The sequence below is a fragment of the Myotis brandtii genome, unplaced genomic scaffold (assembly GCF_000412655.1).
Source record: "Myotis brandtii unplaced genomic scaffold, ASM41265v1 scaffold186, whole genome shotgun sequence".
Lineage (NCBI taxonomy): Eukaryota > Metazoa > Chordata > Mammalia > Chiroptera > Vespertilionidae > Myotis > Myotis brandtii.
The window spans coordinates 5,356,507-5,371,903 of NW_005356905.1; the positions used below are offsets into that span (position 1 = coordinate 5,356,507).

Here is a 15,397-nt window from a genome sequence, read left to right on the forward strand (position 1 = left end):
CTGCCCTCTCCTGGGATGATTTTCAAACTCCTTAGTATGTATTTAAAGCCTTCTCACTATGGTCCTAATTTGCCTTATTAATCTCATCTTTGTTCCCTCCAACTCATTAAACCTCTCCCATTTTTTTAAACCTTTAGTGTCATTTATACCCTGTGCTTTTGTCAAAGTTGTGTAGTATGTACCCTCTTAACCTGGCATCTTACTGTAGAGGGTCTCTATTTAGAAGCCACTTCAGGATAGAAAAGAATGGGAACATTATATGCATACTTTTCTGCTGCCCAAAAGAAGTCCTGGAATTCCTCGTTTACACTCTCATTGGATATGTATCTGAAAAACTTCACAGAGAAAAAAGTGTAGAACCAAAAAGAATGCCTCTCTCATTGTTACCTTCACAGAAAGTTTCTTTGCAACCCGAAGCAATATTGAAATTATTTCCTGAAGATAAGGATGTTGATGATAACGATGATGATGATGATGATGATGATAGACATTTCATAGTGACCATTACTATTGAACACTTACCAAGTGGCAGCCATTGATTTAAATGTTTTACATACATTATTGCTAATACGTCTTAAGTCTAAAATGAAACTGATGATTTTCCTTCTAAGTATGTTCCCATCCTAACCCTCCAGTCATGATGTGTTAATAAACACCATTCATTCAGTTCTTCAAGCCCAAACTGGAAATCATCCTTGATTCTTTCCTTTGCTTCATGACTCATTCATTTAGTAACATATCCCATTGTTCAAGGTTGCAGCATATGTTTCACATCAACTTCTTTCTATCTTCACTGCTACTAGGTAGTCCACGCCACCAGTATCTATAGGCTGGAATGTGGAGAAAATAATAGTGACACTAGTAAATGCAATGTGACATCCCAGTTGAACTTTGGAACAGAAAAAGGACATGAGTGCAAAAATTACCCAAATTTAAAGTCTGTATTTTAGCTAATAGTATTGCTCTATTGTTAATTTGTTACTTTAGACAAATGCACCACCATTCTGTGAGATGTTAACATTAAGGAAGTCAAAGGATATACAGGGAATTTTCTTTACTATCTTTGCAATTTTTCTGTACATCTAAAGTGATAGCAAACAATAAATTGTTTTTAAAACCTAACTCTTTTCTTAGCTGGCATTCTAGTCCCTTCAATCCATTCTTCACAACAGCTAGAGTTGATCTTTTAAAAATATAAACCTGACCATGTAAGTTAACATGTTTAAGCAGCTCAGGAAGATTAAAACAACCTGTCCAAGATGATGTTGGTATTAATGGCTGGACAGGGATTCTCACCCACCTCTGAAGAATTTATTGTTTCTTAAGCATTGTACTACTGGGTTCTCTATATAAATTTGGCACTTATAAGGAAGAATTTGATGTCTCCCATTTTACATATATCCCATTCATGGTTTACATTTGTTCTGATTTAAAATTCTAAAAATTCCTTATCAATACCAAATAAACGATTAGGCCAGGAGTGTAAGAAAGAGTCCTTTATGCTTTTCAGCTACGATTCATTATAAGGTTTGAGATGATGCATGATTGGAAAATTTTGCAAGATATGAGAAAAGGTCTTCCTGTGAGGTTATTGCAGTAGTCACAATTGCCTTCACCATGATGGCTTATAGGGATGGGCATTCAAAAGAAACAGACTTATGAATACAGAGAACAGACTGATGGATGCCAGAGTAGAGGGGGGTTGGAGTCTGGAGTGAAAAAGGTGAAGGGATTAGAAGTACTAATCGGTAGTTACCAAATAGTCACAAGGATGATAGTAAAGCTCAGGAAATATAGTCAACAGTATTGTAATAAATATGTATGGTTCCAGGTGGGTTCCTGAAATATTGAGAGGAATGCTTTGTAAAGTAGGTGATTGTCTAACCACTATGGGTACACCTGAAACAAACAAAATAATGTTGAATGTAAATTGTATTTTTTTTAAAAATGGAAAGCACAAGTAAAAGACACACCAGCAGAATGGCCAGTAGCAGAGGTCACACATTCTAAATATGGAACTTTTTTTCCTCTCCATTCACATGAAACAATAGCTGGATCATGACTACATCCTTTTAAAGTTTAGCCTCATCCCACAATCTAGATTAGTGGAGAACTGAAACTATATAAAAATGTCAAGAATTTTCAAGCTAAGAGATCAACCAAAGGACTTGTATGCATACATATGAGCATAACCAATGGACACAGACCCGGGAGGTGGTGGTGGTGGTGGTGGTGGTAGCGAGGGCATGTGCTGGGGGTTGGGGACAGCCGGGGAGAGGTCAATGGGGGAAAAAGGAGACTTATGTAATACTTTAAATAATTTAAATTTAAAAAAAAGAACTTTTAAGCTATATAATTTAATTATTAGGACAAAAATGAGCACCAGCATCCCAAGTTCAGTGTTTATAGGGACAAAAGCATTTAGCAGTTAAACTTTTTATCTCTGGTTATCTGTCAGATCCTCTTTAGATGTTATTTTCTATTAAATCATAGTAGCTTTACATAGAGAAATTTGGACAAAAGTATGAGATTACAAGCAGCAATAGTCTTTTCTTATCCAATCAATCATCCCTTCACCTGATAAAAGCAGGGGGCAGAGGAAATATAAGTCCCTAGAGTATTCATTTAACAAATATTTGTTAGTTGTTGCAGTTTTTAAAAAATATAATTTTCGTTTGTCTTTGACACTAGCCTTTTAAGATAAGAGCACAATCCATAATGAAATATCATTGACTCAGAGCAGAATTTCCATACATAGTGAGAGGGAGAACCTCGCCTATTTAAAACAAATTTGGTTATATCACAATTTCAGAACTATAAATAATGAAACAAAAAAGTCCATTTTAATAGACAGTGCAAAAGGCTTTGTTTCTTCGATATAAGCACTCTATAAAGCTCCAATAGAACTTATACTTTGTGAGAATTTTTAAGGCATGAGAAAGCTTTCATTGGGAGTTATTATTACCCTATCTGCCCTTGTACAGCATCATATTGTACACAGCTGTTTATTCACAAAAATTCAAGTTGAAATATTTATTAACTTTTTAAGAAAATTATCTTTTTTATTGAAAGTATAACAGATGTCCCCTTTTCTCCCCCATTGACCCCCTTCTCTCCACTCCCCCTTCACTGCACTAATGTCTGTGTCCAGGGGTTATGCATATCCTATATAATAAAAGCCTAATATGCAAATCGACCAGACAGTGGATGACCAGTCGCTATGATGCACACTGATCACCAGAGGGCAGATGCTCAACACAGAAGCTGCCCCCAGACCACAGGCCCCAGGCCAGCCAAGGTGAGTGCCAGCGGGAACCCCCCCGATCACCTCACTGGTCGCCCCACAAAGGTTGATGACCAGCGGTGGCAGAGAGGGATGGGAGGGGCTGGTGAGCAGGCGGCATCAGACCTGCCAAGGCGGGTGCCAGCGGGGGCCCCCCAATTGCCCTGCGGGTTGCCCCACAGATGGGCCCTGATTGTCAGCCAGGCCTTGGGACCCTACCAGTGCACGAATTTCATGCACTGGGCCTCTAGTATGTATATAAATTGTTTGGTTCACCTCTTCCTTTCCCCCTCTTTCCCTCTGAGATTCCTCAGTCTGTTGTTGGCTTCTATTTCTCTGAATCTATTTTGTTTATTGGTTTCTTTTGTTCATTAGATTCCACATACAAGGGAGATCATGTGACATTTGTCTTTCTCTCGCTGGTCTATTTCACTTCTCATAATATTCTCCAGGTCCCTCCATGTTGTCTCAAAGGGTACAAGATCCTTGTTTTGTTTTGTTTTTATAGCTGCATAGTATTCCATTGTGTAAATGTACCACAGCTTTTTATCCACTCATCTACTGATGGGCACTTGGGCTATTTCCAGATCTTAGCTATTGTAAATAATGCTGCTGAAGACATAGGGATGCATATTTTCTTTCTGATTGCTGTTTCAGGTTACCTAGAATATATTCCTAGAAGTGGGATCATTGGGCAAAATGGTAGGTCCACCTTTATAGTGAGTCAAGAGATAAAACACAATTCATGTTCATAACTTTTGTAAGGTATATTAACTTTGTATTTCATCATCATTGCATTTTTACTAATGAAAATCATAATAAAGGTGTGTGGGATATGGGTATAAATACAGTCATACCTATACATATGAATATTTTCATTTAAAATCTCAATATATTACATAGTCCTAACATAAAACATTTTTAGATCTTAATTTTAGATAAGCCTACTTGATGTTTGAAGAATTTATTATCTCTACATCCCTGTTGCCACTGACTACCAAGACACTCTTATGTTATATCTTCTCTCATCCAAGTACTAATCAGGCCTGACCCTGCTTAGCTTCTGAGATCAGAAAGATTGGGTGCATTCAGGGAGATATGGCAGTAGACTATGTTACATCTTCTAAGACATGCTTGGCTGCATGCAATTTATTTGCTTTGACAACAGTTTGAAATTCTGCAATCTTTTTTACAACTTATAAATTATTTGAGTTATACTCTAAATGCACTAAAATATGTTTATTCAAAAAATGATTCAGTTTAGGGTCATATCTTTTCTAATAGAATTAGAGTTCAAACACAAGTATACTTCAAGGATAATATAAAATATAAACAGGATTATGCAATTTTACAAAAAGCCAAACATCCAAGACAGCGAAGGTCTAGTATCACAACGGTAAGCTTCAAATGGACTTTGAATTTCTACATGGCTATCCATAGTTTTCATGAAAATAAATAAAATAAATGCTTGTAATTTATAAAATTATCTATATGCATTTGCCTTAAATGTTTCTTATTAGACTAAATTTATGGCCAATTAAAGTTTCACTGATTATTATATTTTTTGCTAAGATAGAGGAGAATATGATCATAGTAGCATTTCCAAGATTCAGACTTTAATAAGAACACAGACACTTTTATTTCCTTTTGAAAGTCTCACTTTACTAAAGTAAAAATGTGGTTAGCTATGCATTAAAACTTGGACCTTGAAAGGTAGTAATATATTTTATATATTCATCAACAAGATCATCCACTCAATTCTTTATTCATCATCTAATTTTACCCCACTTTGTGCACAACAGAATCAGAGAGTGAAATATAGGGATAGAGCTAGTCCTGTCCGCTCGCGGTAAGTGTGAAATCTTGTACGTTTGGCTGGTATCAGTAAATATTTTAAATTGAATATTTATCTAAAGGAAGGTGGTATGTAGAATACTTGTATGTGTGCCTTGCTTTATTTAATATTCTTGGCTGTATTAACATTCCAGTAGAATTATCAGCAAAGTGGTAGAACCTTCAGTTAAGCTATTAGAGCAAGAAGATTTTTAACAAAGCCTACTAAATTATTGCTCTTATTTGTAAACATTTAAGCTGAGCACAAGCTTCACTAATAGCAGATCTGCATATGACTGGGCATGCTCCTTTTTCTGCTTTGGCTACTAATGAGAAGGATAAAACCAGGGTTAATAGTTTTTCCTCTCCTTTCCCCTTCCTTCCTTCCTTCCTTCCTTCCTCCATTAGTTCCTCCCAGGAGATATATTCATATTACTGTTTCCTCCCAGGAGATATATTCACATTACTGTTTCCTCAATCTTATTTCCTTGAGATCCATGTATATATAACTAATAAAGAAATCCAAGAAAAGAACTTACTACATTCCTGACACTATCACACTTCTTACCACATTTCTTGCACTCCAAAGTCCTCTTTCACTCTTCATTACATTCCAAAGAACTACCAATTTTTACAAGAACTCATAGGCCACACATACTTTAAAACTTCATTCATTTAGTCAGCAAATATTTATCTAGTGTTTATTGTTAAGGCTGGGTGTTAGAAATGATGGGAAGAAAGGTAATAATGTTGCTATTCAAGAAACATGATAAGATCCATGGAACTCAGATGTTTTATCTGAATCCATTTCCTATAACTGTGCAAAATATAGCCCCAGACACTGGGCTACAAAACATCTTGAAGACAGTCTGTGTTCTCAAGTGCTTATAATATAATTGAAAAGCCAGAATTCTTGGCACAGACAGGAAAAGTGACTGAAGGACACTTAAATTGAAATAGTCCAACATACCCAAATCACCATGGAGTATATATAGTGCATAACTATTTGAGAGACTACTCAAAATTTATTGATTATGTATTAGTAAAGGCCTACTGGATGAGGAAAATTTGAAACTAAATGTTGATGCCCATCGGAGATGTATATTTTCAGAAAATAAAAGAATACCAGTGATTCGTACAAACATACAAATCAACAAGCTGCATATACTGAAAGACAAAGTATTTGCTAGGTTTCTACTACAGGTACTTGCTGAGAACAGTAGTTCCCACATGGGAGTTGTTGAGTGTGCATATCAGAATTTTCTCAGTAGCTTTTGCCAACTGACTACCTATTGTTTTTTTCTCTCTCTTCATTTTCTGTTTGCAGCATGATTTTCCATTATTCTGAGATGCCTCCTTACAGTGGAAATGGGTGAAGCTATGTATGTTGCACTTAGGATAGGTAGAGAGTAGTTTGCAGAAAAGTTTCCCCCAAATCACTATCTCTACCCTCCGTTTAAGACAAATGGTTTATAGAGATGTTACCTTATTTTTTTGAAATGAGGTGGAAGCAGTGAATGTGATATCTCAGAACTGGGTATCCATGTTTGAAGTAACATGAGATGAGGTGACTTATTGTCAAAGTAAAGCCTGGTTTCTTTAACAAATAAAACACTAGCAGCTGGACTTTATATGTTGTTCAGGATTTCATATTATGTCTTACCCCATTTTGACCCTTAAATTAAAACCTTTTTTTAAAATTACATCTGTGCAATCATGCATTATGAAAGCTGTTACTTATTTAGTAAAGATGTTAGTAAATAAAATAGGTATCCAGAATTCATTTGAGCAATGTTTAGCTATCAGTTATCCACAATTTCAAAGAGAAAAAAGTATATGATCCAAACTAAGGAGCTATTTCAATATCATTTACACTGTTAAAATTCAAATCATAAATATGAATAGAAGAGAATACTATTGCAAGTAATAAAAATGTTTTAAACTACATATGTTTGGCTCTGGAATAGTTATCTCTGGGATATACCACATGATAGTTTACTATCAATTTTTGATAAATAATTAAGTCTTCTTAAATAAGTATTAATTGGTTTATGTTCATTAAATGAATTCTGGTATGCAGCTCAGGATAACATGGCCAAAAAATTAAGTAAGTGATAAAGAAGAGTTCTTATTTGTACAGGAAAAAATACTAATTAAAAAATGAAAAAGAAGACTTCATAATTCATTTTACACATCTATACCATGAATTAAAATAAATGTTTTAATATGAATTGTTACCTCAGTTTATTCTTGTGATTTCTTTTACATTAGAACTTACTTTAAAGATAGTTGATTTAGTTACTATTAAGATTTGATTTCATGTCCCATGGCTATGTTAATAGATGGTAATTGAAATGGATTAAAATCATATTGAAAGATATAGTCAACCATAATGGAATTTAATCTCTTCCAAAGATAGAACACCTAACAGTTAAGATGAGAGTGTAGTTCAAACTTTCTGCATTAAACCTTCATCAAATGGTCTTCAGAAAGGGAGAGCATTTTCATTTTTCCCCTTCTCTTTCCATTGTCCTTGCTGAAGGTTTCCTGAAGGAAAACTGAGAGATTCATGGGTCTAATCATTCCACAGACAGATTTTTTATGCCTGTCAACATTTTCTAATCCACCTCCCTTATACCAGCAGCTAGAAAAGTAAAGCATGTAACACACTGCTAATTAGAAATAGAAGAACAGATTTCACTTTTGAATTCAAATCTGGTGAAGAAGAGCACAAGTAGGGAAAAAACAACTCAATTTAATACATATAAAATATCCAATTTAGATAGAGTTTAGAGTTCCTTTTTTATCTAATTACAGCATATAATTAATAGTTTACATATTGATAGACCTTTTTGTTATGAAGTTAGTTACCACAGGCCAAAAAAAAAACAAACAAAAAACCCCAAAAGATATTTTTAATAAATTGTTTTACCTGAATTATTGGGGGGAGGGGCAAATTAGAATTCCAAGCAACAATGTAACAGCTGAATAGTCAGAATGCTTACACTCTAAATAAGGAAAAATTACTGAGAATGTGTGGATTCCAGTAAGAGGAGGTGGTCTTAATACAATTATGTTTTATTTGTATATTAATTTTAATTATACCAATATTTTGGATGCCACAGCAAAGACAGAGGGCATTTCAGAGCAGGAAAAGCAAAACTTTGAGATTTTAAGGAAAAGTTCCACATTTTAAAAGCATTTGCTGATTTTCTATTGATTTCCAGAAATAGTTCTAGTTTTATTTTTGTAGGTTCTGACGTTTTTTCCACCATTCTTATAAATTACTTTACAATGAAGGGAGATATGTTGAATTATTTTCTCAGTCTAGGGACAAAGATAAGTGAATTGGACATTTTATCTTTGGGTACAAGGACTCTCATCAATCCCTGATCTCGCCTTGGCACTTACTTTGAGCTCAATGAATGTGTCCTCAGTCACAAGAATATCTGGTACTGAGTCAGAAACAGAAGTGGAAGCAGGGTTGTCAGGAACAGTGAAAGGAGAAGGGCCAGGAGGGAGAAGAGAACTTCCCCACACCATCAGATGATATCTTTGTTTCAGCATCTTTTTTCAAAGCTAACTTTGCCACTCCCAGGTTAGGAAAATTATAAAATTTAAATGCTTTCAAAAATAATTATATATTCTTCTATTATTCAAGCAAACTCTAAACTGAAAAGTTTATAGTAAAATGTGTCAAAAGCACAAAGCCCTGTATTCACATATACTATGGTATTCTAATGTGGTACCATTCACCATCAGAACAACCTGCTAATTATTGCAGTTTAATTAAAGTATTCCATTTTTTTACTAGTCATTAGCACATCTCTTATGATGAAACTGTTTGATTTTGATACAATTTTGTGTAGTGCAGCCTCTATCAATTCATTGTACTACTCGTTTATGAGTAGTTTATTTAAGGATTAAATATACTAAAAAACAAAACAAAAAACCACAAAAAAAAACCCACCAAAAAACACGCACACACTTAATCGGATATCTTGGGCCTTTTTTGTTACTGGGTGGGAAGGAGCAAAGCCTTCTTTTTACTAATGTTCGTTTGTGTTTTAATGTTTAAAAAATGTAAGAGTAGGATCAACCACAAATTTATGATTATGCCTCTTTGGCTATATATCATTGAAGGTTTACCACAAGTATTATTTTCTATTAGAATTTTAAGAACATGTGAAAAGTTATCTGTATCAATACAATATAGAGGAAACAACCATATTCTCAAAAATGTGTATGTTATTTTCATGAGCAAATATTATCCAAATTAAATAAGCTACCCAACTGTCAAATCTCAGAGGGAAGGTGGGGGTAGGTGAGTGGGAAGATATCAACCAAAAAACTTGTATGCATATTTTCATAACCCATGGACACAGACAATAGGGTGGTGAAGGCCTGGGTTAGGGGGGATGGACTAGAAGGGGTCAATGAGGGAAAGGGGGGAACATATGTAATACTTTCAACAATAAAAATTTTTAAAAAAGAAAAAATAAAGCATAAGAATAAAAATTTTTAAAAAGAAGCTACCCAAAAATTTACCTCTTCACAACTAGCAACACATGGTGTACACCTTTTTCTTGAGCTGAAAACATTAACCCCTTCAATTTAGATTTTGTAAAAGCATACTAAAAATAACCATCTGTATTTTTATTACTACTTATACTATTATACATTTTAAATGAAGGGTGATCTTAAAAGAAGTAAAATAGGATGATGAATGTATTAAACAGTTTCTTTACTTCTCTTAGATTGACCTTCAAGATTTCACTTTTTCTACATACCTAGATGAATTACAAAGGTCTTATCAAATAAATCTACCGAAATTGTTTCACCTATAAAATTTATTCTAGAAATAGAAAAATGAAAAAGGAGCACTTGTTTTCCATTTGACTTATGTTGCATATTTATAAGAGATTGACTTCTTTACTATAAAGACTTAAAATAAATCACAATTTGACTGAAATTTCTCCTCTATGATTTAAATAACAAAATGAAGCAAATTGGAAGATAAAATAAATTTTAAATTCAGAAATATTAATTACAGTGTTACTTTTTACATGTGTCTATTCCTAAAGTGAAGACTCATAATTTCATCCAGCTTCACTTGGACAGTAGCTAGACAGAAGCAAGGAAAATATATGCATAAAACTGAAATTGTTATACATGTGAGAAAATGCCTAATTTACACGTAAGTATAATCCAGCATATATAAACTATATACATGCATATACAGCGTATATACATATATAATACTACAATATATATGTATACACACACACATACATGATTGTTATTGCTCCTATTACTTTTAAAAGGCCTATAGTATATTAAACAGGATACTTATATGGTGAAATTAGTGATAGCTATTTATGCTCTGTTCACCTGAAGTTTCATAGTCAAGGATTTTGAGCTAAATATAAGTTATAGCTCAAATAACCTAAAATGGAGTATTCTTTTATTACCATTTCCTCTCATATTGTTTTGACTCCTTACAGTCAGGTGTCACATACTGTGAAGCATCTCATTAGTGTGTTCTTTGTCATGGCCATCTTGCAAAAATGCAACATTTGTTGGCCTACACAACATAACTTCCAAAGGATAGGACTGTATGAACAATTAATTTGCACTAAACAAATCAAAATAATGTGTTTCAGAAGTTAAAGTCCTTATCTTCTGCAATTGCATTATCAATGTTCATAATGCTAAGCACAAATATTATTTTCAGATATCAATGGTTTACAACTAACATTTCTAGGTTAAAAAAACTTTTTAAATTCAGTCATTAAACTTTTTCTTGTGATTTCTCTCTAAACTTTTATTTAAAATATGGTTGTCATCATCATCATCATATTTTTAGTATTTTGCAATTAGATGAAATAATATTGCTTTTAAAATAAAAACATAAAAGCATCCACATAAATAAAACTGTTATGGTAATATGTCAAAACTATTACTGAATCAGACCAATATTTCACTTTCAATCATATTTCACTCACCATTTCATAGTAAAAGGGACATTACAATACATTTTATTTTAAATATTATTACTAAAATTTATAATAAAATAGCAATGAAATACTAGCAAATATCCACTTGATCTAGGTCTGCTTCATTCGAATTGACCATCACTATGAAGTGAATAGCAATGTGCATTTTTCTCAAAAATAAGCACTTTACTACAGAAAAAAAAAGGAAATAAGTTCTAATAGTAGTACCTATAATAATACCCATGGTACTTTAAGAAAATATATCTGGTATTATGAACTAAAGTTAAGTAATTCTAATACACAACAAAAATAAGTGACCTAGCTAAGGGGTAGAAAACTCCATGGATGCAAAAAAAAATATCTTCTTTAATACAAAATTTCATTCTCATATAAATTTATTTTCACTAAATAAATTTATTTCTCACTCAAGGGTAAAATTATTACCTATATTTAAGACAGTCTTACTTTCTGTATTTAATAAATAAAATATAAACATTATAATTATCAAGGTATATTTGAATTTAATATGGTTTATGGATACTCATTTCTCAAATGTCAAAAGCACCAGGATCATTAGGGATTGCACTTTAACCTGATTTGTATAATTTACCATGTTATGAATGTGTGCAGTTATTAAGAAAATGATGAATATTGTCAGAAGTACCTAGCTTTGCACTTTGAGTTTTTTATTATGCACATGCTTTCTACTATCCACTAAAATATTTAATTAAGAGGAATGGGGACATGATAAATCACTAGTTTGGAGGGGCTCCATAGATCAGGTTTGAAAACACTTAAAGTTTAGTACTGACTTTCTGTGCCTTGGGAAAAGACTTTAAGAAGAAGTGTTTAAAAAGAATGAGGAATGAGGATAGCGAAGTAACTATGAAAAAGCTGACTTATGGGAAAGTGAAAAGAAAAGGAAAAGAATTTTAAAAGAACAATAACACCTATTAAACAGTGGGTCTGATTCTCTTGCATAAGCAGCGCTGCATTTCAATATTGTATGTAGAGAAACAGTGAATCCTGCTGGTGGGCTTCTCTTCATCTGAAGTAATTCCAAAATATACCTCAAATAATGAAGGACAAAAGGTGTAGGTACAATGTGCCAAATGCAAAGTAGCCCTGAAAAATTGCTCTTTTATATTGATATACTTGTGTGTTTTTTTTTTATTTTATGCATACCTATGTTGATATCCATGTATAACTAATCGAAAGATATATAAATATATCATAGACATTTATGGGGCTTTTTTTTTTAAAGTACAATGCCTTAGTTTTATATCAGTTACACAGATTTAGAAGCTGCTAGTCTTCTTTCGTATGGGAAAAAATGGGATGTAAGGCATCAGTGACTTGTGAATTACATTCAACACATAATGATAATTTCTACTAAGGGCAGCTTGAGGAAACACTAGCAGAGAACGCGGGGGTCAACGCACAATTCTGCAGCTCAGGGTCTCTGACTCTCTGGAGCTCTGCTGCCCTCTAATGGCACAATGAGACAAGTGCCTCCCGAGCTCTGTATGGTATTCTTTCTTAAATAACATACTGGCACCTTAAAAATCCGATTTTCTTTGGTTTCGCTCACATGTAAATGGATCATAACTTGGATTATTGTCAGATTAATTTAGAAACATCATTTTTGTGTCATAAAGGATGAAAAACTCATCCAACATCCTTTGTCTTAGTTCAAGCATGACTGGGGCCAGTTGCGGTATGTGGTTGGCAAAACCAGTAGCTAAATATGTGACAACTTTCACAGATAACAGGATTCTGACAAATTGGCTCCAAGGCCTTTGATTTTTTTATTGGGATGTGTGCTTGTGTGTGTAACTTTAGTGCACATTTTTTATAAGAATAGCAATTTTTCTTTTCCTTTTTGTCATTTATTCTTTTAAGATGCCTGGATCCTCCTCTTATTTAATTCTATACATCTTAGCAACATGGTTACCTTATTTTTCCCAATTACATCCTGCCTAGGAAAAGTGGTGCATCGTTGGTGTACTAAGTTTGAAATATATAATCCAAGAGACAAGAAGCAAATGGTATAAATCAGATTTTTTAAAGTCCCAATTGTATCCTGGTATGGGAAGGGGTGGGAGGGGGGTATAAGATTTATCAACATCACAGTGCATCAAACTTGTTAATAAACTAGCTTTCTGTATAACAAGGAAAAGAAAGATTTTTTTTAAATGTGATCATGAAAGGCATGGCATAGCTGGAATTTAAGGTTCAAGCTTTGTATCCTCTATATATAATGTATTATGTTTTTCAAAAACTTTTTATTAGGAAAGCTATACCGGACGCATAATCACTATACAATGATTAAACATTACCTTTACAATTTATAACTGAAATTACAGAATAAATATATGCACATTTCTTTTGAATCTGTGTGTGAGAGAAAACATTAAAAGTGCTTCCTACAAAGCTGTTAGTGATATATACCAGTTGCTTTTTTGTTTTTTTAATATTATATATATTTATATAAGAAAGTGCAGATGTTCTCCAAAATATCTTGGCATCAGGATGAAGTGTCACAAAGAGGATGCTCATCCCTAGGTGTGCGCCTCGGGCTGGGAAACCACCGGGCCTCCCCTGCCCTGGGATCCAGCCTAGAATAGGACTTTTCCTGGGTGGTAGGAAAGATGTTGTGAGCTATACACTAGGGTTGAGGGGAAGGTAGAGCTATGGAGAGGAGGCAAATGGATCAAACCCGAAATAATTACATTGACTTGAATGGGAGTGGTCTCTGTGTGTGTGTGTGTGTGTGTGTGTGTGTGTGTGTGTGTATGTGTGTGTGCGTGTGTGCCTGTGTACCTGCACCAGAAGCAAGAGGGTGCAGGTGGCAGGTTTAGGGACCCGTGGGCAGGGCTTGGTGATTGGCCTGTGGGTATGTGTGGGAGAGAAAGAAGAGTGGGTGAGAACATTCGAGCAAGACCCGCCCCCTCCCTCCCCGGCTTGCAGTTTCCAGGCATGCAGCAAACTGCATTGGTAATACATGTACAGGATCTGTGCCATGATGGGAAGGGGAAAGAGAGCCACGGATGTCAATTTGTTTTCTCCGCTCCCTGTTGAACAGAACTCAATTGGGGGGGGGGTTACTGAAAATCAAAAGATACATTGAATTTTACTTCATTAGGATCAATACAACGATCCCCAATATACCTTATACATGGCACAGTCAAAGTCTCAAGTTTCAGTATAAAAAAAATAATGATAACATTTGCTGGCAAAAGTCTGCGAAGGCACTTCATTGATTAATGATCTCCGGATGGCCCTCCCTCCCCATTGCATCGGGGAGGGGAGCACATACAGCTTGTATTTTCTAGTTTCCATGCGGTGTGGGTTCCGTTCGGGGCAGGAACGTCTGTGAGAATGGATTGATTGGGAACCGTGGAAAGGGAACAGGGGATATATTTCTTTCATTTTCCTTTTCTTTTGGGAAAAAAACAAAACCAAAAGTAGTAATTTATTTGTATTTTTTCTGTTAGAACCTATATGCTGTCTTCTCCAGGACTTCGAGGTAATCCGGCTTGGTTTGAAGTTTGGCCCTTAACTCGAGGTAATCATTTTTGGGGGTTTGGTGGTCTGTGAAGCCCTTTCCAGCCGAGAAGAGAAGGGTTTCTTTCAGCCTGGCATCCTGCTGTAAGTCTGGGTATTGCATGCCAGGGGCGTGGACGTGCAGTTCCTTTAACTTGGGCACCGTGCCGTAGAGGCAGTCCACGAAGCCCACCGTGCAGGGGGCTGGCTGCGGCCTCTCCCGGTCCAGGAGCAGACTGCCTCCCCCACAGCCTCCCCCGGGGGGGAACAGCACCACCCCGCCATTCTTCTCGTGGTGGCGGAACCCAGCCAAGTCTGCCCCAGGTCCTGCCACGACCCCCGACACCCCCCCGACGGCTGGGTGGTGGGGGTGCGGGTGGTGATGGTTCCCCGTCACTATGGTGTTGAGCTGGGAGCTGGACACGGCCAGAGCCCACTCCTTCTCCTTCTCCAGCAAGGTCCGGTAGTTGCTGGGGTTCTCCTTGGGGGGCTCGGCAAACTGCTCGCTCCCCAGGAGCACCTCGCCCATGGCGGGCGGCTGTGTCCCGGGACCCCCGCGTTCTGCGCTCCCTGCCTCCTGCCCTGATGCCACGGCCGCCGCCTCCTCCTCCTCCCGAGGCTTGTAGATAGGGTTGTTGCACATCTGGGTCACGGGGTGGGGGATGTACTCGTACACGTGGCCCACCGGGGGGGCCTTCTCTGGGGAGGAGAGAGGGGGTCGGCCCCCGCCCCCGCTCCC

The 15,397-nt window shown here is 35.8% G+C and overlaps 1 protein-coding gene across 3 annotated transcripts in view; it reads right to left on the reverse strand.

The window, feature by feature from the left end:
- Positions 1-11,020: 11,020 nt before the first annotated feature.
- SLITRK3 (SLIT and NTRK-like family, member 3) overlaps positions 11,021-15,397 on the reverse strand; it is a 13,105-nt gene continuing 8,728 nt past the window's right edge. For all 3 annotated transcript variants that reach the window (XM_005864137.2, XM_005864136.2, XM_005864138.2), the window contains exon 2: positions 11,021-15,397. This exon is cut by the window's right edge and continues 2,208 nt beyond it. In XM_005864137.2, coding sequence (XP_005864199.1) covers positions 14,606-15,397 — 792 coding nt within the window. In that variant the 3' untranslated portion in view covers positions 11,021-14,605.